General features: G+C 38.0%; 1 protein-coding gene across 7 annotated transcripts in view; it reads right to left on the bottom strand.

Moving 5' to 3' along the window:
• Nucleotides 1-25,808, bottom strand: part of GABRB2 (gamma-aminobutyric acid type A receptor subunit beta2) — a 175,277-nt gene that overhangs the window by 104,867 nt on the left and 44,602 nt on the right. For all 7 annotated transcript variants that reach the window (XM_087760067.1, XM_087760063.1, XM_087760068.1 and 4 more), the window contains one exon: nucleotides 6,795-7,015. In XM_087760067.1, the coding sequence (XP_087616193.1) occupies nucleotides 6,795-7,015 (221 nt within the window). The remainder of the gene's footprint in view (nucleotides 1-6,794; nucleotides 7,016-25,808) is intronic.

Raw genomic sequence — 25,808 nt, 5'->3', positions numbered from 1 at the left:
GAAGTGATTCTTCCCCAGAATTACACAGAATAAACCAGAAGACAGGTGAATTTTCTGTCTGCCTTTTAGAATATGTCAAGAAGATGTCAAGTCAGGGGAAATTTCTTTTATATACATTGATATATATAAAAATAAATTTAAGAAACAACAAACCTTGTCTACCATAGCAACTGTTTCTTCTATGTGTATTATATAAACCAGACATTTTAACATACAAAAATTTAGTTAAAGTTGTATCTTTTCCTGAGTTCTGGCTGCACATCTTATTCAAGCTTTGCTCAACCTACTGTAAACTGATTGTTATCCCAGATTTGAATCTTGGTCCTCGAAGTTTACTTTTCTATATACATTGGCAAATCATTAATATCCCACCGCAAGTCATCCTAACTACCAACAGATAGTAATTTTCCCTGTAATGACTCTTTGTTTAAGACTCTATGCTGCAATTTTCTACCACTTTAGTGATTTAAGTATATCATCTATTGAATGTCCTGGTCTTGGTAGCAAAGAAGAATTTTCTTGCCAGATGGAATACGAAAATAATATGAAATAAAACTTTTTTTTTAAATAGAAAAAGAGAAAGTTCAGTCGTATTTGTAAATACTATACTGCAACTGGAATGTGAAAAAAAGCATTTTCCCAAAACAAATAGCTGGCAGCTATCCCCTAGAAATAAAAATCCTTCTAAACCCAAAAGTAACCAGTACATCATGTTCTCTGTAAAAAAATTGGTCACAATTCAGTTATGCCCTTAACTAATGCCCTGTAGCAGTGAACAGGGCAGGCTATGAGGACATCATAGCTACCATATAGATGTCTACATTCATTATTAGCCATTTCTCTCTCTCTGCCCCCTTTCATAAGCCAGGTGCTTAGAAAACTGCCTCCTAGTCCTTCCTGAAATTTACCTTCACGATGTTAGACGTAATCAGATCTGACATGCATACCATGTAGGGGTTCTGCTAGGAAAACCGAGAACAACAATGTTAAGGGATCACCGCTTGCTATATCCAAAACAGAAATCAAACTATCGGGGCATAAAGGAATGGGACGGTTACTTTATACATTACCATTTTGGTAATAAGATCACTTGCAGTTCGATGAATTTGGTTACAGAAATCAAGGTAAATGAAACAGAATTCACAGAAACATATGTATATATGTGTGTGCGCATGTACACGTTCATACACACGTTTATATATAGATGTATGGGGAGGCAAATTTAAGATTGATATTTAAAGGAATCTCATTTTAGTAGAATGCATCTCAAAGTAAGAATATGCCACTGCAAGTATAAGCTAAAGTAAATTAATGCAGCAATAATAGTGGTGATTTTCAGAACAGTAATAGCGTACGTTTTTTTTTTAAATGATATGTGAAAATTAACATTAAGCAGGCATTTTTAAGATATGTGGGAATTAATACTAAGCAGGCATTACATATATCACTACTGTGGACACTTTAAATCACATTAACTTTGAATTAATTTTAGATTAAATAGATAAAGCTATTTAAAGCTATAAAACTGAAACCTTAACATTAGGATCACATCATTGATTGCCACGGTGGTCCAGTGAAGGCAAAAGCAGAATATGGCCAATCACCTAATTCTGTTGTGTTACCAGCACGGGTATTTGCCCCATCCACCCCAGGGTCTGAAAGACATTTTAGCCAGAAAGCCTTTCTGAGACCTGCTCAGCTGAGTCTAAGGAGGAAGATGAAGGATCTCCTACATTTCACCACAAAGATTTGTCCGTGGATCATTAATAATTAGGACATATAAGAAGGGGTTTCCGAGGGTAATTATCCAACTATGACAGACCTATATTGATATTCAGGTTTGTCTCTTGCCCTTGGCAATCCCCTCTGCAGTCCTCCTTGGAAACAGGCTACATCCTGAGAAGGACAGGCAGATAGAAATCTTACAAATTGGAAAAGAAAAAGATAAAGCTAGAAATAGACATACTTCTTGTCAAAATCATAATAATATGGCCTTTGCAACACCTTCTTACCCAAACAGTGTATCATTTTGAGATATATATATATATATATATATAAAACAAACATACATGTACACAGATGCAGTCAGGACTTCTCTAAAACAAACTTACTTATCCAAATAATTGAGACCAAAGAAAAATTCTTCATCCAAACCCATTACCAATTGTGCCTTTAAACGTTTTCCTTTTCTTTTTAACCTGAATATGTCACAAAAGCTAGAGAAAAACCCTTAACCATAATTTTCTTTTCTTCACTTGCAGAATAAATAGGGTTATGTTTCCTCCAACACTCAGGACAGAGTGTGGGTGTGAATTTATATAAGAGGGGGAGAGCTACATGGTGACCTATCTACTGTATCCACTCTGAAGTGCATCTTTCTAAATGCAGCAAATAACCTCGAGGACCACCCCCCACAGGTTTTAGTATAGCATAAGGTACTATGGCAAAAAGAAATATTATTAAACTGGCATTGCTAGGTCCCCATTTCCATGCAAGTAATAAAATAATAATTGTTTTATTTCTAATAACAGCCGATAACTTTAATCTGACAGTCCTCCCAGGACTAGAGGCTATTTAGTCACTCTTGCACTAGAAAACAAAATGGACTTTATGAACATCCTATGGTCAAAAGCTGGCTCTTTCCTCGCCACGTCCTCATCTATTAGGTTTCTGTTCATGTTGCATAGTCTCTACAGCAGAGCACGCTGCCTCTGCAAGAAACAAGTGGTGTCCTTCCCCTCCCTGCTGTTCAAGTACACAGGCGCGGCGGGACCCATGACAACTGCAGCCCCTCATCTCTTGTGATGGGTGGGAGCACGGGGTGACAGTCACCTCGCTACCGCCCTCAGTGCACAGCTCGTTGCAGCACAACAAGGGAGAGAAGGCAGAATTCACAGCCTTCATTCATCTCGTACCAGCTCACAGGGCCATGGGAACACTTGAAACGTACCAAGCAGAGTCTTAAAAGGGATGTGACAATTGAGAATCGCAAATATGAGACTGCTAGGTATACTGGAATACTAGAAAATTATTTCCTGATCTGAAATTCTTGACCTAGAAAAAAATTCTTCTAACACCTTTACTTTGGGCTGTGCACAAGTTCTACACGAGAAACAACATACAGAATTAGTCTAAAACCATTTTGGATACCCTATTGTGATTGCAAGTATTGAAAAAGATAACTGGGAAATAAAGGATCAAAGCATTAATAACATTTCATCTAATTACATTAAACAGCTTCAAGTAAAAAATATACAAGATTTCTCTTTCTCACATCACAAAGATATTAAAACTGATTTGCTATATACGCTCAATGAAAAGGAGGAACGGTTTCACCCAAGACAACGAAGCAATACCAACACCAGTTCAGCTAAGAAAAGACAGCTAAGTTCATTCTTGTAATGGTCCAGAATATTGTCTGCAAAACATTTTGAGACAAAGCTATCTTATGTAAGTATATAGAAAAGTACACAGTCTTAAAAATTGTGAAAATCAAAATTGTTAAAAACAAAAAAGTAAACCCAAGCTTTTAGTTGCCATTTTTTTTTAAGCCATCAATACCTTGTTTCTTTTGGGAAAGAAACAAAAGACCCAAAACCTTAGAAAAAGTATTTTTCATGAATGGTTTTAAAGTTTCTAAGGAAAATCTTTCTTTTAGTTCTATAGAACAATTCTTTTGCGAGCTCTACTTACTGTTTACCAACATTTTCAAAACCAGAAATTATTACGGATTGTTAAGCATTCAGCATGAAAATGACTTGTCAAAAGTAGCAGTAAGAAGTCAGAATTATTGAAAACATTGAACTTGATATTTATTTCATAATTTATTCTGAAAAACAATAACCATGATGATTTCGGAGTCTTAAATTGAAAACTATACCAAAACCTTTGTTGTGCTCTTATTGCTCTCACTCCATTAATGCGAACATGTGTCAAGTAGTTGGTTTAGGTTTCCCTTTACCGTAAACAAAAAGTTTCACCATTTTAAGGAACCAAGTATCTGTTGTTTCCTTGAACAATAACAAAAACTCCAGACTTGCTCCCAGCCGTAGCGCCAAAGCTTGAATTGCTCTCACACGGAAAACACAACCAGACACAAAACAAAGCGGTAAATATAATAACCAGCACAAAAAGGCAGAATCTGTAACTCATGTAGTTATGTATGGCAAAATGTTTCTCTACAGTTCATAAGAGAATATCTGGTCTGTGTTACAGATCTAACAATGAAATACGTACGTTTAGTTTCTGCCAAAAAAAAAAAAAAACAAAAACAAAAACCAAAAACCAAACCATGCAAAAATAATATCTTTAACAAAATTCTCTACCTGGTCTCACGTTTCATAAAAATTGCCATGCTGGTGCTCTTACTGTGATCTTACTTCAAGAACACATACTTCTGCTACGTACCAGATGTAGCTAGTTAATTCTATTTCTTTTAGCAGCTATCACCGCCTTTTCTTTTTCTTCCTTTGCTTTTTAAGTAGAAAAATAACATGGCAGCCACAAGAGGCAGTATTATTCCTTAAATGGAGAGCAAGCTAAGGAGCCAGGAAAAGACCAGATCTTTTCCACCAAGTGGAAGATGTTCTAACTTCTACAACGAAGGATGAAATCAGCATCTTGTCCATTAGGAGAGCGGCTCAAAACCATGAAGTACCTGGTAAGTGAACACTTTCACCCCCCCTTTTCTGAGGTGAATCACCATCTGGCACAGACTCCAAGAGTCCGGGGATCATCCAGACAGGAGGCATTTGAAGCCTGACTCCAGAATAGTGGTGAGAGCACTGATCTCGTCTGTCTCAGTCGCAAGGAGAATGGTTTCTACCTAAGAACTTGTTGTGGTTAACCCCAGCCAGCAGCTGAGCACCACGCAGCCGCTCGCTCACTCGCTCCCCCCCCGGTGGGAGGGGGGAGAGAATCGAAAGGGCAAAAGTAAGAAAACTTGGGGGTTGAGATAAGAAGTTTAATGATTGACACAAAATAAAATATTATAGTAATAATAATAAATAACTGTAATGAAAAGGAAAACAACAAAAGAGAGAGAGAAACAAAACCCAGGAAAAACAAGTGATGCAACTGCTCACCACCCACTGACCGATGCCCAGCCCGTCCCCGAGCAGCGATCGCTGCCCCGGCCAACTCCCCCAGTTTCTATACTGGGTGTGATGCCATACGGTATGGAATAGCCCTTGGGCCAGCCTGGGCCAGCTGGCCTGGCTGTGCCCCCTCCCAGCTCCCTGTGCACCGGGCAGAGCAGGGGAAGCTGAGGAGTCCTTGACTGGTGTAAGCACTGCTTAGCAGCAACTGAAACATCAGTGTGTTATCACATTATTCTCATCCTAAATCCCAACCACAGCATTGTACCAGCCACTAGGAGGAAAATGAACTCTATCCCAGCCGAAACCAGGACGGAGCTAGAAGCCACCCGTCCTGAGAAAGGCGCTTGCTGGCACAAGTGACTGGCTAAACTTTATCACCCTGGAGATTTTCAGGTTTGGGTGTGAAAATTGAAGTCAAATGCCAGAAGTGTTAAGCCTGAAGCCGTAGGACATATTAGGACTTAGTTTTGGATGTCTGGCTTTCGCTTTAGGTAGCCATGCTCTAAACAGAAGCCTCTAAAGAGAAACATATTAATACATCTCAAGATCAGTTAGATTAATGAGACAGCTGAGCAAATATAACTAGTTCATGGTAGGGATTTCCAGAAACACCTGCATGTTAAAGTGCAACAACAAAACTAAAGACATCCAGATCAGTGACTTGTAACAGATGATCTTAATTAGATATAAACTTCATGGTCCATGTTTGTTCAAGTGACAGAACTAAATATATGACTGTGCTGCTTTCCTTTACAGCTGGGTAGAAAATAACCAAGTTAAAAGTGCATGCTTCTTGAGATGATAGTTATAGGCAGACAACAGAAAAATCTCACTGAAAATGAAAGAAATACACTAATAAAAGTTTTAAGAATCGGCCTTCCCAAAATTATTATTGTATATTATTCTCAATAGGAAAATATGAGACATTCTAGATTCAAGTTCTGCAGCATTTTCTTTTTTTAACCCAATCAACACTTGCTACTCACACCATATTAAGTCAGTCATCTTTTGCAGGAATATATTTAAATCACTTCATCGGTAATTAGTTTTTCTATAAACACTGCTAAACAGACGTTTTCCCCCAGTTTTCAGAACTTCTCAAGAGTGAAGTTCTGTCGATTCCTCCAGTCACCACTCTCCATACAGTCATACATAACAACACCACCAGGCTGAAAAACATTTCAAGTCGTACCTCATCTTAGTGAAAAGCAGAAAACCTATTCATCTGGGTAGCATACAAACCAATCTAATAGTCAATCAAAAATATTGATAAAATACATAATTTAATTAAACTATCAATTTAGCTGCCATATATATTTTCCCTTTTTTCCTCTAATCCTTGTTTTGTATTTCTTATTTCAATTCCTTTGAGGAAGAAGTTCTAAAACTGGCTTTTAATCCAGAATGAGTTTTTAAAATAATATTTACAGCCTTATCTGTTCTTAATACAAGTGCCTGAACTGTACTAAAAATGGCAGTTTATTGCCAAAATTTATATTAAAAAAAATAAAAAAAAAAATTTATCCATTCTTAGAATACTTAAGTTAAAATTGTTTCTGGAATATCATCAGTTATATAGAATACAGGAATAAAAAGAATAGCATTAAAAAAAGGCAAAGAATGGGTTTTAATTTGAAGCCACGATTAAAAGACTAAAAATAAGAGACAGAAGTGTTAGAAATAGTTCATACTGACCTGAGTCCATAAAGGACTGTCCCATCTGGATGCAAACGGATCATTCTGTTCTTCACAGTGACACCATGTACAAATGACTTCTTGTCATTCAGAAAATAGGTATCGGGAACCCACAGCTGATCAGCTACTCTGTTGTCCAGAGTAAGGTTTAGAGGTATTACGTTATACGACAGCCGCTTATCCCTCCACGCTTGCTGAAAGTACATTGTCAAGGTATAGTCCTGTGATTATAAAAACAAAAAAGGTTTGCATTGAAACAGACAGCATACATATGCAAAAAAAAAAAAAAAAGGCAAATACATATTTATTCATCGTGACCGTTGTTAAAGGCAAACATGTCTGTTCAGAATTTCCATAAGTAGATTTATTTATTTTTACAGTACTGAACATCTTGTGTATACTTAATAACAGAAATGAGAACACCAAAAGATGGGGTATTTACATTTTATGAATGACTTGGGAGTTCTCATTTCAATATTTAAAAACAAAATGGAAAAAAAAAATCTGTAGACGCTTAACAATCTGCAATTTCTGTAGCACTTTACGAGCCTGGGAGTTCTGGGAACAGGAACATTCACAGATCTGAATTTCATCTCATGGTCTCCACTGTATGCAGCAGAGCTCTGGATCAGGCCTTGCATCTCTGAAGTGGCAGCTACCACCCAAACACTCCTCTAAATTAAAATCTCTTCAAAGTCTGTTAACTTTCCCCTGGGCATCGAAATCAGTAGGAAGTCTCTGAGGTTTCTATGCTACAGAGTCCTAGTCATCTACTTAATTTTACAGATGAAGTAACTCTGGTTACCTCAATGGAACAATTCAGAGAGCACAATTAAGCATCTAGGTAAATATCTGCAGTATTATGAGACTTGCTTTGTCTTGATGCAGGCCACTAACGTACAGTACTCTGGAGAAGTTTTGATCTTTTGATGTTTTAGAGAACAACGTAATTACAAAAATTATGTTTTTGCAAGACCTGTTATACAGAGGCAGAATATTCATTATACACTAGCCTATACTAAAAAACCTCCATAAATAATACACAAAGGAACTGTATATCTGATCACGGATCACTGGGTCAAGGGCTGTAAAACAATACTGAAGGAATACCAAAAGGAGGGATATTTTAAACCCAATATTGTGTTTCGCTTGTTCTACAGAAGTCGTAATCACTCGGACTATTTTGGTTTAGAATTCGTATTTAACATGGACTTCATTAAATAGTGAGAACTGCTAGCTTACAAAAGATTGCTTTCAACAGAAAGTCAACAAAAGCTGCTGTGACTATCAGCAACCCCAGGGTTCAGCCATGTCGGAGTATGGAAGTCTGTATCGACGCATCAGTCTGAGGCACTTGAAAACAAGAAATCCCACCTAACTTACAACAAATAATCAGCTGTGGTGACTACATCTCACAAACTAATTCCTAGCACTGCGTAACAGAGAAAAGCATGCAAGATATTAACATTTTATTGCATAAATTGAAATATTAGTTCTCATTAGCTACTTCATATTTTAAAGGAGAGACCACTATTGAAACTATGTTTTTGTTACAGCTGGCAAAGAAACATTAATCTTCCTGCTGAAATACTTTAAAAGCACCTGCCACAACAGTATTTTACAAACATCATTTAAAAGAAAAAAAAAATTTTGACAGATGAACACTCTACAGAACTTCTCACAGAATACAGAAGTAAAAATTTCACAGGTCCACAGCCTAAATTTTCAAAAAAATCTACAAAAATGGCCCTGTAAGACATCAATGAAATTTACTTTAAAAAAAAGGCACCAAAAATGGTAAGTTCTACATTTCTAGAAATTATGTTTTTACAGGACAGCCTAGGACTTGATATCAACACCAAATCTCACAAAAGGTACATGGAAAAAATTACCTTCCTTGGTGAATGGGAAAACAGACACACAGACACACTAAATTTCTTCCACTGCTATGCAGAGAGATGGGATTCATCCTACTTAACTCCACGCGCTGAAGACGCATCTCTCTCCACTGATTTTAGAGCATCTAGGGCAATCACTCCTAACCTATGCACATCGGTGAAGCGCCTCCAGCGAAGTCAAGTGAATTCGAGCCAGTGTCAACGGCAAATTGAGAAGAAAATCAAAATCAGATATAATGTTCGTTAGCAATGTCTGAGTATCCAGAAAACTGTTTTCCCTTTCTTTATTAATGAAATTTTTTATGCATAAATTAGGTTGGCGTGATTATTCACTTTAAGGCGCACACGGCCCACCCTTAAAAGCGTGCGTTAGGAAGGGTCTGTGACAGCTGGGGCTATTCCAGCAGAGCTCTCCAGGCAATGACACAGCACGTCGAAACCAACTGACCCTGCCTCTTCCGCAGAACGCTGCGCGCAGATGAACCAGCATAAACTATTTTTCTACAGAGGTGTGTATTTCCATGGTGGAAACACTTATTTTTTATGCACCTTTCCTCAGAAGAGCCCGCATACATGAGCATCAAAATGCCGCTTCGGTTTTCACTAAAGCGGAGAGAAATACATGTTCCTGTTGAGAACAGTTCGGGCATTTCTCCCTTGCCAACACAAAACCAGAATGGTAACGCTGTCCCTTCAGCCTTCGGCCCACGTGCGATGGGTAACATTGCCTTCGCCTGCTCTGCCTCCAGCCCTCGGCCGCAGCTGCTACAGGACGCACGCGCCCCCAGCCCGCGCACGCAAGGCTGCTCAGCTTTGGTAGGGGGTCGCAAGCATTAAACAAGGCTGCACGGTTACAAGTAGGTAACACCGAATAAGTTTTTCCAATTATTTTACTACCAAATACGTTCACCTGGTAACTATTCTAACCTGATCAGTTTTAAGAATCTGAAATCTCTTCCCCTCCCCATCCCCACAGGATCAGGACGAGAGCCTGCTTTCAAGAACGTTCCACCTACATCTGCAGAATTTTGCTGTTATGCTTCATCACTGCTATGCAGTATTTGATTCCTAACCAGATACCAGAAAACGTTCAGTAATATATTGCCAGTAAGAAAATGTATTAGTCTTCATTATACTAACATATCGCAACATAAAGTAGATGAGCTGTAGCACTTGCTCCCCGTTATCCTTGGAATGTTGCATTTTATTCCTTTTCTAAGGAATAATCTCCATGCATTAATATATAGCATATATATAGAGCACACTTGCCTCTTTACACCTCAGTAAAAGCGGAAAAGAAGAGGAGGAAGAAAACTAAACATGCATGATACAGTGCATAAAAGTGAATTACATAAAACTGTAAATGTGGAGCACTGGTATAGCTGAAAGAAAAGCCACGTCCCCAGGCTGGAGTTCAGACTCAAACACACTGTGTTCCAGAAACAGAGCTGGTGTTCCAACTAAAAATTATTTGTCATCTGTTGGCCCTAGTTTTCAGATGAGACTGGAGCTTCTGATGGTCAAAACAGGACACCTTATATAATTTTTTATTAAACTCTCACCACCTTTTGAATTTAGGTGTGGCGTTCTTTTAATTATTATTAAAATAAATGTGTTCCAAGCTACATATTTCAAAGTGATCGGTTAGGAAAAAAGGAAAACCTGTCACGTAAGCTGCAATTCATTCTTTAGAAAGGAGGGAGGCATCTGTTTTCAAAATCCCAAATGAAACTAATTCAAAAAGATGATGTGCAGGTACAAAACGTCCCTGAAGTATCCCAAGACGTTTTATACTTTGAGATTAAGAACATGCTTGTCTAGCAGAAATACTACAAGAAAAAAATTCTGTTCAACTCACGTTAAATATGGGAATTCCCCTCTATCCTAGGGATAAACACCAAAACAAACACACAAATATCTTGTTTCTTTAGGAAGACAGGCACACAAAACAAGCAGAGGAATAGAAGTGGCTAGTAAAGGCTGATTTTAATTTTTTAAGGCCTTAGCATCCTATTAAATTCACAGAATGGGATTGTTAGAAGCTTAGGGTAAGTAATGAAGTACGTAAGACGAAGTAAGTATGAAGTGTAAGGATGAAGATGAAACAGGAGCGAATTCATCTTAAAAGCCTAGGACAAGGCAGCAATTACAGCGAGCTGAACGAAACATGAAACCAAGCCTCACGATGGCCATGGCTGTGCACGCCGTCCCCAGACAAACACGAAGGTACAGACCATTTCCAATACAGGCATACAGAGGCACACTGCACACAGATAAATAAACAGCTTCATCAGTTACCCTGAGCATGGGAAGCTTGAGATGCTGTACAACATTTTATTAGTACAGACAAAGTTACAAGCAAAACTTAGAATGTGAATAGGCAAATACTGTATTTTCTGTAAATACACAATATTACCATTTGTATAGCTCTCATTATTATTCCATTGTTCACATACATTTAAAGGTAATAAATTTTTTTCTTCTTTCCAGATGCAGAAATTTAGGCAACAGAAAATGGATGGTTACTCCTATTCTATCCTGATCAAAGAAAAGATCTCTCCTCTTTTCCACACCAGTTAAAGTTCAGCTTCCCAGTTTTCTTCTTCATTTCAGAGAATGAACAAGAGAGCAGCAAATATGAGACAAAGTTAATCTTACTGCAAATTTTCTCATATGAATAAAAAAGCAATGAACAGTTTTATTAGTATTAGCATATTTATGGGTAACTTTTTTCCTGAATGGGATCTTTGTGCAGTGCTTGCCTGCAAACACTTGTAGCTGCTGGAAATGTATATACGCTGGGAGATGTAAACTGACGTTTCGATAAATGGAATTGTTACAGCCAGCCAAGTTTTCAGTTAATGACCATCAGCTTCAATGATCCAAGGGAAGGTACTGCACAGGAAAGCATCAAATCTGAAAACTGGCACTCTTGTTTATATTCTCTCGTTTCATTAATACACCCAAATAAAAGCTTTCTTAAGCCAAAAAAGAAATGCCAGTTTGGGCCTATTATTATTGGCTTAAAAAGATTAGAATGCAGGCCTTAGCTAAACCCACCCATGGGCTAATAACTGTGAAATGTATATTGCTGGTCCTCTTTTTATACTGGAAAAAGGATCGAGGCAAGAAAGGAAATAAATTTCGCAAACGTTCACAGTGACAGTGGGAGTCTAATGCAAAAGACTGTGCCAGATGTAGATTTTTTCAAAGCATGAGGATAAGGTCCAATGTGGGAAAAACAACATTTAAAATATAGGTCTTTCTTCTACGTTACACAAAACGGGACTGATTTGCAGTGCGGCTTACAAATGTATACCAACGCTGTTAACAGGGATATAACACAGCTACTGAAACTTTATGACTTTGGAAGTCATAAAATTAGGAAACTTTGGAGGAGAAAAAAAAATAAGCAGAAGAAACATTCTGTATATTATAAACACAACACATAGTAGCATGGAGTTGAAGAACCTGTTTCTCTCTACTCATCAGTAATAAATGGAGAACTCATTTGTGGTTTGGCTTAAGTCCACTTCTCATCACTTTCCTGGTTATTCCTAACTTGTAAAAATACTTTACTACATTTCCCAGCACGGCATTTTTAAAGCTAAATAATTTCCTTCTCAAAATGCTTGAAGCTGAAGATGTTGCCTGAATGCTGCATTTATTTACCGCATACATTTATAAAGCTGTCTGTTGATGACATATTTAAAAGTGCCATTAAGTAAATTATTAAAAGTATACATCTACACTCCAAAATGTGTTTTAATATATTAAAAACTATTACATACTTCAGAAGAAAGGAGCAAAGTTTAATTCTGCTCCCTCCTCAGACTCAAATGAAGCTACCACTGACGCGTGCAGTTTCTACAGTGGGAAGCACCCAACACGTTTCACTACTCCAACGGTACATAAAACAATCCAAAACAAAGCACTTCAAGCTAAAGGAGCTTCAGTGGGTTTATTGCAAAAGCAATGTCTTTCCCAGAGTGCTGATGGACAATCCTTTCAATCCTCATTCCGTTTAAAACCAACCACTACAACATGTTTGATTCATAATTACCTATCTCACACTCATGTCAAGAAAATGAACATAAGACGACTGTGGTGTCTCCAGTGCTAACAGAGCAAAGTGACTTACATAAAAGTAGAACGAACTGTTGAAATAATGGGTGATACCAAAGAAGTGTCAAAATAAATTCTGTCATGTGCCCTTTCAAAAAAGTGTTTTTCACAGCCTGTAAATCTTTACTTCAAGAAAATGACAATGACATCAAGAAGCTTACGCAGAGTTCAAGCTGAACTCTCTCGACAGATCACGTCCCACTTCCCAGGCTGGCTTCAAATCCATGAAACGCTTCTAGTTAATTGTGTCTCCTAAAACTCAGCAGGTGGTTTTTCCTGACAGGAGCTGTATGATCTAAAGTCTATCATCTTTCCTAAATGGAAAAGATCCCACCAAGTAAGCTTACCATTTATTCTGCAGCAATTATCCCAGAATTATTCACAGCAATTCTCATTTCTCAGTTGAACAAATAAGCAAAGATGGGCTGTTTATCTCCTACAACAGTTCTCAGAAAAACACAGCATTATTGAATCAAGCAAGAGACTTGTGTATGGAAGCCAAACGGCTGCCAGCAGAGCTTGACTCCTAGACATAAAGCTTCTTACTACTGACTGTATGGAATCTGTAGGAAGAGGCTGCTTACCATTTCAGCAACGAGATCATGAATTTGCGTCTCCTTAGCACTACTGACAGTAGCCAATATTTATATTGTTTCTACACAGCGATTTATATATTGCACTGTGATACAGCGCCATTATATTTCATGCATTGAAATGAAATAAAGCAGTTCCAGCTGATGTCTTTCCTGTAACGTTCATTAGTTCAGCGAGACGCTGTGACACTCGATTTTAATTTCTGACAAGTCACCCAGACTGAACCATGATACTGCGCTTCCACCGAGCCAGCAACCCGCACATCATTCCAATCACAAAGCACCTGCCGTACGTCTTTTAGCTCTCCCTGATTTGCTGTCTCTTGGTAATAAGAGGGAGATTGATTAAAGTGAACTTGGACTGAAAACTGTAATCTAACTGCTACTTGCTCAAGAGAGTCACTTATCTCCGTATCTTCAGATTTTTCTCTTTTGAAAGGATCTAGTCCTCTTTATACAGCATTGCAGGATTCTCAGATGAACAATGCAAATGCAAAGTAAGATGAATAAATGCAAACTATACTCGCTTTAATGAAAAGTTATGGAAACAGTATTTTTCTGCCTCAGACAAAATTATGTGATATTATTATTTAGTCATGTCTTTGAAGTAGAGTAAAATATTTTAAGCCACAAGAAATATCAAAAAAGTTTATTTACATTTGAATTTCAAATTTTTCTTTACTCGTGTATCACAAGCCATTTCCCAGAGAAGGGAGAATAATTCTGAGTTCACAGACCATTTCCTCTGCAATCGTACAATCCCACAGATCTTCAGAAAGGTAAATACCCACAACAGAAATCATATTTATATTGCTTTTATTACCAGGCTTCCCTTATTGTAGCCTATTATTAATAGCATTGCAAAAGAGTAAAAAATATTCTTGAAAATACTAAAGAACAAAATAAAAATTAAAATCATAACTTCTTAAATAGAGTAGAAGTAAACCGGCGATCAAGCAGAACTGGAGATCCAGTTGGAAAGTTTGATGAGAGCAGATGGTGGCCTAAGCAATTGTTTTGGAGAAGAGACTCAAAAGCAAAAAACCAGAAACAGCTACCAGAAACCTGCCTGTCTTACTGATACTTTTAATGGGGGGGGGGGGGGGGGGGGGGGGGAATGGAGGGTAAGAATATAGTAATGGATAGTGAGATTAAATCTGGCTGAAACATGAGAACTCAGGTTGCGCTCAGATGCAGAACTAGACTGGAGTAACATTTGGACAAGTGCTCTTGGTCCTGATGCTCTATAGTTTCCTGAGCTGCTCACATGTAAGCAAAACCCTAAGAATACGTTTAGAAACTGAAAGAATTGCCAAGTTAATGCTGCTCTGTATCATTGTCATTAACTTCTGAATAACTTACAAAACTAATAATAAAACGAACAGGTGTCCATTTAAACCATAAGATACTTATTTTTAAGATAAGTATTTTGCAATATTTCTCAAGGAGAATACTGAAATGAATAAATACTCCCAGGATTTATTTATTTTTAAATATAGGCTTGCTTCCTTCGATCAAGGAGACTCCAATGACAAAACTGCCACCAATAGGCCTGTTACTACCCTAGCTAGCTCCGTCTGCTTTCTGCATCTGAACGGATGTATAACAATCCCTAAATTCCCAACTGCAGGCTTTGGTCCAATAGAAACGGAGACTTAATGAGAATAAAACAGTTTGAGATGCACTCAGCATTTTACTACTAGAACAGGTTGTTTATCCACATCCTTCACAGTTTGCCAAAAGATGAGGCTGCTGCAGAATTTGGCTGCCCATTACAAAACCTGTTAAACCCTCAGGAGCAGGTACAGCTCTTCCCTTTAACATACAGCCTGCTGACATTTTAAGGAGTCCCGTATCACCTCGCTAAACCTTACACACCAGAGCGTTCATTTTCTCCGAACTACTAACAATTATCAGCAATTCAAAATATTTCAGCCTCAAAATTTGAAGTGCTGTAAGCAGAGCATTCTCAGTACTAGGTCTAAACTTCCAAATCTTACTGTATCAGCAATGCCCTAGAGTCCAAACTAAACCACAGGCAGATTGCCAATTTATCTCACTAAGCAGTCACTTGTGCTGCTTCAGTCTTGCAAAGAAATGGTAGCATGTTTACGTTTCAGGACGATACAGTGAACCTCTGAGTTTTGAGCAATGAAGTAATGGGAACACTCTAAATGCTTACGAAACTATCGAAAACAGCAAAAGTAACACTCTTATCACTACATAATCAGTGATGACACAATCCTCCTTTCAGAAATGCTAAAACAAACCACAGTTATCTCAATGAAAAGTAAAATTTAATTTTAATATTAAAAGTTTAAGAGACAGAGCTAACAAAAATTTGATTATCTGAGCTTCAGACAGAATTTGTACACTTAGTGCTGTTGAGAAATGCAGTATTCTAACAAAAATATGTCCGTTCTGCGATCCCATTTAATCGGCCTGCCTGAGGATGCACTTCTTGAAAAAGAAAGATACTGTATGAGTATTTTATTGGATCATTTGTATAGGCAAAGGAATTTACTTTGCTATATTTAGTTTCTTTTACTAAGCAGGTTATTTTGCTAGTGTTTCCTTTCGGGTAAAAAGCTAGCTGTCTCTTCAGTTAGTAATGGAGAGGTTTCTGCAAGATAACTTCCACAAACAGAGACACTAAAGAAAGCACATGCATGCATATTCTTCATTTTCCTAAATAGGCTCAAGTCTTTTTCCTACTCTGCTGTTCTGTTTTGGTCTTACTGCTACGCTCTGTTTGTCAAATCTACGTCATGCTCCGTCTGTATCACAGAATACCAAAACGCTTCGGGTGGCTTTCAGATAAATGTTCTGGCCTTCAAGACTTTTTTTCCCACCTATAAACTCTTTCACAGGTGAGAACACTAGTAAATTTGTTTTGCTTGTGATTTGCGAGATCGACATAAATAAAATCTCATTAACTGATGTGAAAACGCCCTTTTGATTGAGAGTGGGCCAAAGACAACATCTCAGATAGCCTTTCAGCAAGTATAACAGTTCTTAAAAACAGATGGACTAAGTATGACTATTAATCAATACTAAGGCAATATTTTCAGTGGTCTCAGCATTATGCAATCACTAAACATCACCTCCATTTTAACGACAAAAGAGTAAAGAGGGAGCTGAGAAGCTCAGACTAGAGTACTCAATCAGATTTTAGGAGGCATCACAGTGAAATTACTAATCAATCTGGGCAACCCTATAATTTTTTTCAAAATTTAACTTAAATTGTAGGTAGTCAGTCAAGAAAACCCTATTATATTAGCATTGGAAAAGTGGACAAAATCAGAGCGCTTTTCTAAATGTTGCCCTAAACAAAGTGTCTGATAATATAATAGAGTTAACTCACCCGTTCATGAAAAGATTGCTTTCTTCAGTGCTTCTTGACACTGAACACTCTCACATTTTCTGTTCTGACTTGGAATATCCTTTAGCAACGTACAGATTCAGTTACTATTCAGTTTTGTCAAGGCAGTTACGATTATCTCACCTTTGTAAGGCTTCTAAAACTAAATCATCAAGGATATATTTAATACTAAATTAAAATTTTAAGATCAGCTCACAAAGCAATGTTTACACTCATTAAACAATCTCTCTGCAAATATTGACGTGAGAGAGAGGCAGTGAGTGAGAGCAAGAAAGTGAGTTTGAGGAAAAGTCTTATAAAAAAACCCAAAACATTTCCCCTAAGATTTAGTTCATCTCAAAACTATAACAAGATACATAACATTTCCTTTAATAATGTACTGTATAACTGAACTGAAGTTAGATGAATTGGTTTAATTAGCTCATAATGGTGTCCAAGAGCTGCTGATACACGACAGAAGTTTACAGAAAACCAGCCAGGTATGCGCATGACACACCCTCGCTTTATTTTGGCGCTCTTTCCTCTAAATGAACTCAGAGTCCTTCTCGCTCTGTCTCTATGTACGCATTTTCTCACACACTACTCCTAACCACGCTAGCTGTCTGTGCTGTTTTTCTTGGTATTTTTTGTGGGTTTTTTCTTTTAAACAAAACTAGAAACCCAGGCCAGGTGGAAACCCCGAACACCTCACTCGCTTTTATCAGGCACAGCCACTTTGGGAACGCAAGCGGCAGCGGTCCCGGGCACCCCCCTCTGCCCATCCCTTTCCGTGCCAGTCCCCACGCGCAGAGGGAGCGCCGGCAGCAGTTCGCTTCTCTTGAACACTGTCACGGATCCTGCCACGCTTCGTCTCTCCGGCCTGCTGATTCCAAGAAGTTCTCTAAAACGGTTCATTAATCTGTTAGTGACAAACTGATGTCTTGAAAGAAGCAATGTACTCTGGAGAGTACAAATCTCCCACAGATACGTTCCTATAAGCATTTATATATCATGGTCTAATACACCAGAGGCTACACACTGCACTTCAGACTAATGTGTTTCTTCCCTGTTTACATATAAATCTTGTGGGAACAGACCGATCGCCTTGATTTAGCTGCCTTCCTCGGCCAATAATCTCTTGAATCCTGTAACCTTACATACAGATTTCATGGGGTTTGAACAGTGAAGAGTGTGAGGATGAAAAAAAAAAAAATAGCGCCAATGTCACGTAGGCCTTTTCCTGTATTTTCAATGCTCTCCTCCCCATAACCCAAGATCTGACAGGCTGCTTCTCTCAAAAATGTCAGGCACTGCAGAGAACTGCCAGCAGTGAAGTAAAAGGACAATTTAAAATAAGTACATACCATTTCTTTCATAGTGATGACAAGCCTGTGGAAACTGATAGGAAGTCCAATTTGCATGACAGCCCAACACTTCAGGAAGGAGAACATGCTTAGTAGAGACACTTCCAAGAGAGTAAGTGATGTATTCAGATGAAAAAGAAATGAATGTTATTATGTTCTAGGGAGAAAAATCTGAAAAAGTTCAGGTGGAAAATTATTGCATCTTTAACAGTCATTGCACCTGCATTAATTATATTTTAATTTGTTCATGGTTCTGCAAAGCCAAAGCCTATTGGAATGTCTCAAAGGGAAGAATTTCCATTCTGAGTGCCTCTACTACAAAGGTGTCTTTTCCTTCACAGATACAGAAAACTTTATAGCAAAGAACAGCTGCAATGCCCACAACAACAAAATACACCTAGTTTTCCACAGTCAATCTGCAATATTTTATCTACAAGAAATCAACAGGAGATTAATATTGGAAAGATTTGCAGGGACAATGCTGTATCAGTATTTTCATAGGAAAACCCAGGCCGGCAGAGACCTCAGGAGGTCTCTATAGTCCAACCTCCTGCTCAAAGCAAGATCAGCTGTGGGGTCAGACCAGGTTGCTCAAGACTTTATCCAACCTGCTCTGGAAGACCTTGAAAAGTAGAGATTTCCCTTTCTTTCTATATGGATTAGAACAACATTTTAATAACAACGAAATTGATATTTGCATTTAGAAAGAAACTCCCTATGCTTCAAAGAGGAAAAATCAGGATGGTCACCCTAATCTAGCAACGACTGCAGTTTGTTTGATTTAAAATCACTGTTGTCGATTGTCCTGGTTTCAGCTGGGATAGCGTTGATTTTTCTTCCTAGTAGCTGGCACAGTGCTGCGTTTTGGATTTAGGATGAGAATAATGTTGATAACATGCCGATGTTTTAGTTGCTGCTAAGCAGTGCTTACACCAGTCAAGGACTCTTCAGCTTCCCCTGCTCTGCCTGGTGCACAGGGAGCTGGGAGGGGGCACAGCCAGGCCAGCTGGCCCAGACTGGCCCAAGGGCTATTCCATACCGTGTGACACCATGCCCAGTATAGAAACTGGGGGAGTTGGCCGGGGGCAGCGATCGCTGCTTGGGGATGGGATGGGCATTGGTCGGCGGGTAGTGAGCCAATTGTATAGTGTATCACCTGCTTTGTATATTATTATTATATTACTATATTATTAGTATTACTATTACTACTATTCTATTTCATTTTACTTCAATTATTAAACTGTTCTTATCTCAACCCACGAGTTTTCTGACTTTCACCCTTCCAATTCTCTGCCCCATCCCACTAGGGTGGGGTAGTGAGCGAGCGGCTGGGGGGGGCTTCGTTGCTGACTGGGGTTAGACCATGACACTGATTTTTAGAGCCATTGTACACTACTGCTTCTATCTATTCTGTTCAGTGTATTATTATTCCAGTCTTTTTGTGTCATTTGCTCAGTAGTTCCCTCCACTCTTTAGTCTCACAACTATCTGAGCCACTTAGAAATCAACGGGATTCATTTACCATTGAGTTTTTGAACGCATATATTGTTCAGTATTTCCTGTACTCTTCAATTGTCACCAACAACTTTACTTCTCGTGAAACTATTCCCTGTTCCCATACAGTAGATATTTTTTCACAAACTTTTTTTTCCCCCTCCCTCTCTTTTAATCGTAATCTTCGTGGCTTCCCACCTATGCCAGAGAACTTTCCATGCATTTAAAAAATTCATTTCCATTTTCCACAACAGTTAATAGTTATTTTGTAAACAATTCTGACTGTACTTTGTCAGACTGAAGCTATCCTGTCAAGACCTATTAATTTAATGCCATTACACTTGTAACTGTCAATTCTTGGAAACATACTGCAAGAATCCAAAAAAACTGATCCGGCATCCTTCATTACAGAATGGATTTATTTATTTGTCTGTCTCCTACTAGATGAAATGCCTAATCTCATGAGCCTTCAAAAGTTTGTCTCCTTTGTGGTTCCCTGTTTCTCCCAGAGCTGAAGTCAGGCTTGTACTTCAGTGACCAAATGGAAGTAACTGCTTTGACAGCTGGAAACATAAAGAGCAAGACAGAAGCTTGCCTTTTTTCAAGGAATGAAAGGTAAATGGTTAATGGAAATGGCATGAAAAGAATTTCTTACTTGGCATTAATAAAATCCAGTACATTTTAACAAAATAAGGATAACATGCACCTGTTTCAGTCAGCCTGCTTGTTGTGGAAATGGTAATGAAGTATTACTGGTCCCAGACTTTTATCCTTTCTCACAAATTCAGATATAAGCGCAGCAGGAAATTATCCAGGAAAAATAGATCCCATTTTTAATTAAGCAGCTTCATTATAATCGTACTTTGAATTTATTTGATTTGGCAGACACTCTTCTGAAAGCATGGATGGTTTTTAAGCAATTTTCAGATCTCGCACGGAGCAAACCTTCAACTTACACAGCAGTTCCTTCCAGCTACTCCTATTGGAAGGCATTTACACAGCTTGTTGGGACTCTTGGTTTTAGGTTATTCCTTCCACCTAGGCACCCAAACCAGCAGTCCGGGTGCACTCTCTTCCGCCTTCCCTCTACTTTACTCACTTGATATTTATTGACATTTCCGGGAGACAAAATGCCTGGGAAATCATGAACTCTGTGAACACTTCAGAAGTGATCGGGAACAGTTTTGCTCTTTCTCCACCCCTGAAGGAACGCTAATCCAGAGTTTGCAAGAGCATTAGTCATTTTGCACTGGTAACAGCAATGCATTTTCTTCCTTCTTTGACACACGCAATTGCATTATCATTCTCACATCTTTATATAGACAGGTAAGATCAAAGCTGACCAAGTGAATATGCTCTGCTAGAACGAAGTCTCAAGGACACATTCCACTTAATTCCTCTCAATTTTTACATTAAGAACTCTTTCAAAAGTGTAATAAAGATGTGGAAAATGAACTAATCCAGGGATCAGGAACAAACGCTAAATTTGCAGCAGAAGGAATCACGGAACATTCTTCGACACTTCTACAAAACATGCTTTCATTCACCAGATTACTTGGCAAAAGAGTTACAAGCCCTAAGTTTATGAAAAAGCTCTGATGAACTTTCCCTCCCATAGTCAGACGATGTCAAACATATTTTGCAGTCCTACTGCTGGAATACTGAAGATAAATGAAAAGTGGTGATTTTAAACTAATTCTTAAAAAGTTCCTCAAGGTTGGGCTGAGAGTACCAAGAGTCTGCCCCCACACAGCAGTTTTTATAAAAGTTACCACAGACTGATCCAGAGGATATTCTGCAATTAAAAAGACACAAAATACCTTCATCAAGAGGTATTTTCCCCAAAATGCACCAAATCTAAAAAAAAAAAAAAAAAAGGAAAAAAGAAAAAAAAAAAGAGTACTTTTTCAGCAAAATGTATTTCCACAATAAAACAACTTCCTCTTTAACTTGTGTTTGTGTCCACCTATCCCTTTTCAAAATTGAAAACCAGACAAGAAAAACCCATAATTGGCTCTCGCTCCCTAAAGCTCATCTGTATGCTCACTGTTCTCCCCTGCTAAATAAACTGCCATTGCACCGTACCAATTATGGTTCCATAATACCTATTGAATGCCATACAGCTGCACTGTATCCATACAGTTAGACAGCTCCATAATACATACTGAGTGTATATATATTTGAATGCATACACGTTACTAAGCATGTCCATTTTGAACAATTAAAGCACATACACACAGACACAAAAAATAATCGAAGAGCTCTGTGATGACTCCACTGAGATTGTCCTGAAAATAACGGCCCATCTCCTGGCAGCTTGTTTGGTCTTGATGAATTTGTAACACTGGATTTCTGAATTCATTTTGTACCTTCACCATAAAGATTTTGTTTAATATTTTAGTCTTAACAGGTTCAAAAAGACATCAGCTGAAGCATTTTGGTTTTTCCCTCAAATTATTAGACTTTAAGCCATCACAGTAAGTGCATGGCTTTAGCAGGTGTTAGCCAAGCAAAATCTCAAGTACCTCATATATTTCTAGCCACCACCTCAGATGTGCTTTATACAGGATCTCTGCTTGAGCACACCGCATGCTAGTCAGCAAGCGGAACACATCGATTTGAAACCTACTAGTTAGTAGCTGGTTGATTCATGCGTGAAATGCATTTATACATCACTTCACTGGCTTGATTTATGACGCATCTATTCTTTTAAAATAACAGCATCGTCCCTCCCTCAAGAGTCACTAAAATGCTTTACAACATTCTTATACTGCTACACACTAGGTAAAATTTAGGATTTTTTGTTTAAAGAAACTCTTTGAGATGCATTCGCAACCATGTCCAGACGTGAAAAAGGGTGTTTCACGGAAGTGCCAGTGATCGCGTTCTCTTCCCCATTCTCCCCTCTCCCATTACAAAGAAAACAAGCACAAAACCCTCAGCGTTACTTACACCCTACAAATTTGTTCCTACACAGCTTTGCTTATCAACACTCTATTCTTGAATTCTGATCATCACTTTTTCCAGAAAGTCCCAGTGAAAAAGAGAAAGGACTCAGACTCACGTTTGCAAGGAAACACAACAGAACTAGCATTTGATACCAGCACCCCTGAGGAGCCCTGTGTTCCACTGCAGACAGGGTTTTTTTGAAATGTTATCATTATTAATATTTCTTCCAACTGGTCCATAACCAGCCACTAAGAAGCTTGATCCTTTCTTTGCTATGAAGTAATTACAAAAGAAAGGAATTAAAACCGAGAAGATAACAAAAAAAGGCCAATTCATTCGTAGTGCCCCATATGCACTGCCCCATTATTGAGGAGATATTAACAATACAGTTGTTTTGAGACAAAAGTGCCATACCTTAGATTATTTAAATGTAAGGTATAAATTTTGCCAAAAGTTGGATTGGCAAATGAGGCTTGTATATGGGGATTCTACCCACAGTTCTCTCTTGTTTATAGTGCTTTCCCGGGAGAATCACTGTATCTAAAACATTATAATAAACAACATCTACAGTATGTTAGGTAAAGGTTGTAGATCTTAAAAAAAAGGCATTGTGCTAGTGAAGAGTACTGGTGTTACCTCCTTTTAACGATATTCCTGCTTTCCAAATGTCCAAAAAAAAATCAATTAAAGTACAGATAGAGGATAGATGTGTCTCACATCAGCACAATGACTAAAAATCATTAGCATGGACTTAATTTTTTTTGCTTTGACTTAAAATTCAAAATACATTATGCAAATATACCAAATGTTTTCAAACACCAATTTTGAATCATAAACATGCAGAGGATTTTGAAAATCCTATTCAATAGATCTTGCTATTATAAATAGACATTTATATTGCCTCATAGCATTACCGTCCCAGTACCCAAGTCAATCCCAATAAGTTAAACAAAAGTCTTTCAAACAAACAAACAAACAAACAAACAATAACTCTCAATTTCAAAAAGCATTTCGGAACCAGCACTTATATGCTTTTCTTGGAAAAGTCTTTATTGATTTTACTCAAAGTGGCTTGCTTATTGCCACTTACCACTTGCATACAAATCCGTTGGAAGTTTTGATTTGTAATTCTAATACAAATTCTTTACTGTTTGCTTTTTTGCTTTGTTACTTGATGTAATATTTCTTTACTACCTGTCCCAAAGCTCTGCTCCCCTTTACTACAGTATATTATGGATGCTTGGAGTATACTGTAATTGCCCTGGTATCTCTAATGAAAACCCTGTGCCTGCTAGCCCAGGCACAGAGACCCAGGGTCTCATCTAACGGTTGCAAAATTTTGAGGGTTTTTTCCAGGAAGGGTGGAGGGGGAAGAACAAGGAATGGAGGCAAGAACGTCTGATCTTTCAAGGTCCCCGCACCCTGGGCTGTTCTATGAACATTTTCAGACAAGGGTGCCATAAATTGATTGCTTAATTTCTTGTATTAGACAACTTGTTATTAATGTCACCAAATATTACAATTAAGTACTCCTCTTAAATTACCTCCTCATCTCTACAATGTTCAAAAAGTCAAGCTAGACCTCAACTGGTCTACGGCGCAACATGATTATCTATAGCAGTTCATAATTAAGGAATTGCAGTTATGCTGCATGCGCTCTGAAACATACTTATTTAGGGACTCCCTGAAATATGAATCTTAGTATCCGCTTGTTTGAGCTGTTCAGCAAGGAAAATTTACAACTAAAGATGCTCTCAGAACCTGTGAGAATTAAAGACTCTTTAGATGAAACAGGGAAAAAAAAAAATCTAAAATTAATTATAGCAAAGTTTGCATGAACGGAAGACAAATACATACTCCATACTTCATGAAAGCACCTCTCCTGAGGAAAGTGTCAAATGCTTTAAACTAACCATATCCTTCGGTGCTTTCCAAAGATGCTTTGAGCACTTTACCAAATCAATACTTAGAAGAGTCTTAAAAATATATACACACACACACACACACACACACACACACACACAGAGGTAAATTTACAGGCAAAAATAGTTCATTTTTGCATTTTCATGAAGGCCCAGACATTTTAGGCACAAAACTTCACACAGGCCTAGTAATCCTGCACCCAGTGAAATCACAGCCGAACTTCGGTACAGGGCTTTGAAAAAAACTGAATTCTATGCACTGTTAATACAGACCGTCACAATTCTGAGCTTCCCAGAACTGGTGACACATGTGAGGCATTTATAAAGGGATTCTTCTTAAGATTCTATTTGATTCTAAGATTCTATTTAGATCCTTATTTCTCTAGATCTGGGTGCAAGGAAAGCCTCTATGTACCCCATTCCATTTTTACTAACTTTATTTCACTTGCATTTTACTTATATTGCTGTCATACTCAGTAAAAAAAAAAAAAAAAAAATTAAACAGTTAAATAAGCAATAAATATCTTTTTTATTCCCAAGTATAAGTTTATTCTAAATCCCTACATGAGTGTGATTACTTTAATATAAAGGAACACAAGGGTGTTGGGGAAAAAAAAAAACAAACCACCACACTGCCATAAACTTCTCAATATATTTTTTTCTTAACAAAAACAAATTTATCTCTGCTATATCAAGATGCATAATTGTAAATATATATTTGGATGGCTTAATCAGAAATGTACAAGTCCATACCATAGACCTCAACTTCTATGATCACATCACGTTGATTTAGTGAAGTTTTACCCTCCTCTTCTACCCCAATGAAGTTACCACAGAACACACAGAACTACTGAATTACTAAGTGTATTTCTGAAGGACACCATGACACTTCAGTACTACAACACACGGATTTTCATTGCTTTGGAACATGGCAATATATCAACTACCCGCTCCATGAGTTAGATCTAATCTGTTACTTCAAACAAAATTTTAAACTGTTATTCAGTCTTAGAGGGTGCTCTATATATTCTGGTAGATTGTCCAGCAACAGTAATTTTAAAATCAGGACCTGACTCCTCCCTCATCATTCAGAAACTATCCCTCTGCATGCTAACGGAAATCCGAGCAGGCCATCAAAAAAAGATCTCCCCTCCTCTCCACTGTGTCAGTCAGGGGGCTCGAACGAAGTGAAAGAACCTTACCTCAACTACTGTTCAGTAACCTGCTGCCAACTTCCAAATGCCTTCTTAGCCCCTCTCAGGTGTCTGGATTTTGCAAGAAAACTTCTTTCCACTCCCATCAGCGTCA

This window comes from Nipponia nippon, unplaced genomic scaffold, assembly GCF_047370975.1.
Source record: "Nipponia nippon isolate SJK-2023a ecotype South Korea unplaced genomic scaffold, ASM4737097v1 scaffold_21, whole genome shotgun sequence".
NCBI classification, from domain to species: domain Eukaryota; kingdom Metazoa; phylum Chordata; class Aves; order Pelecaniformes; family Threskiornithidae; genus Nipponia; species Nipponia nippon.
This window is presented reverse-complemented; position numbering and strand designations above follow the sequence as displayed.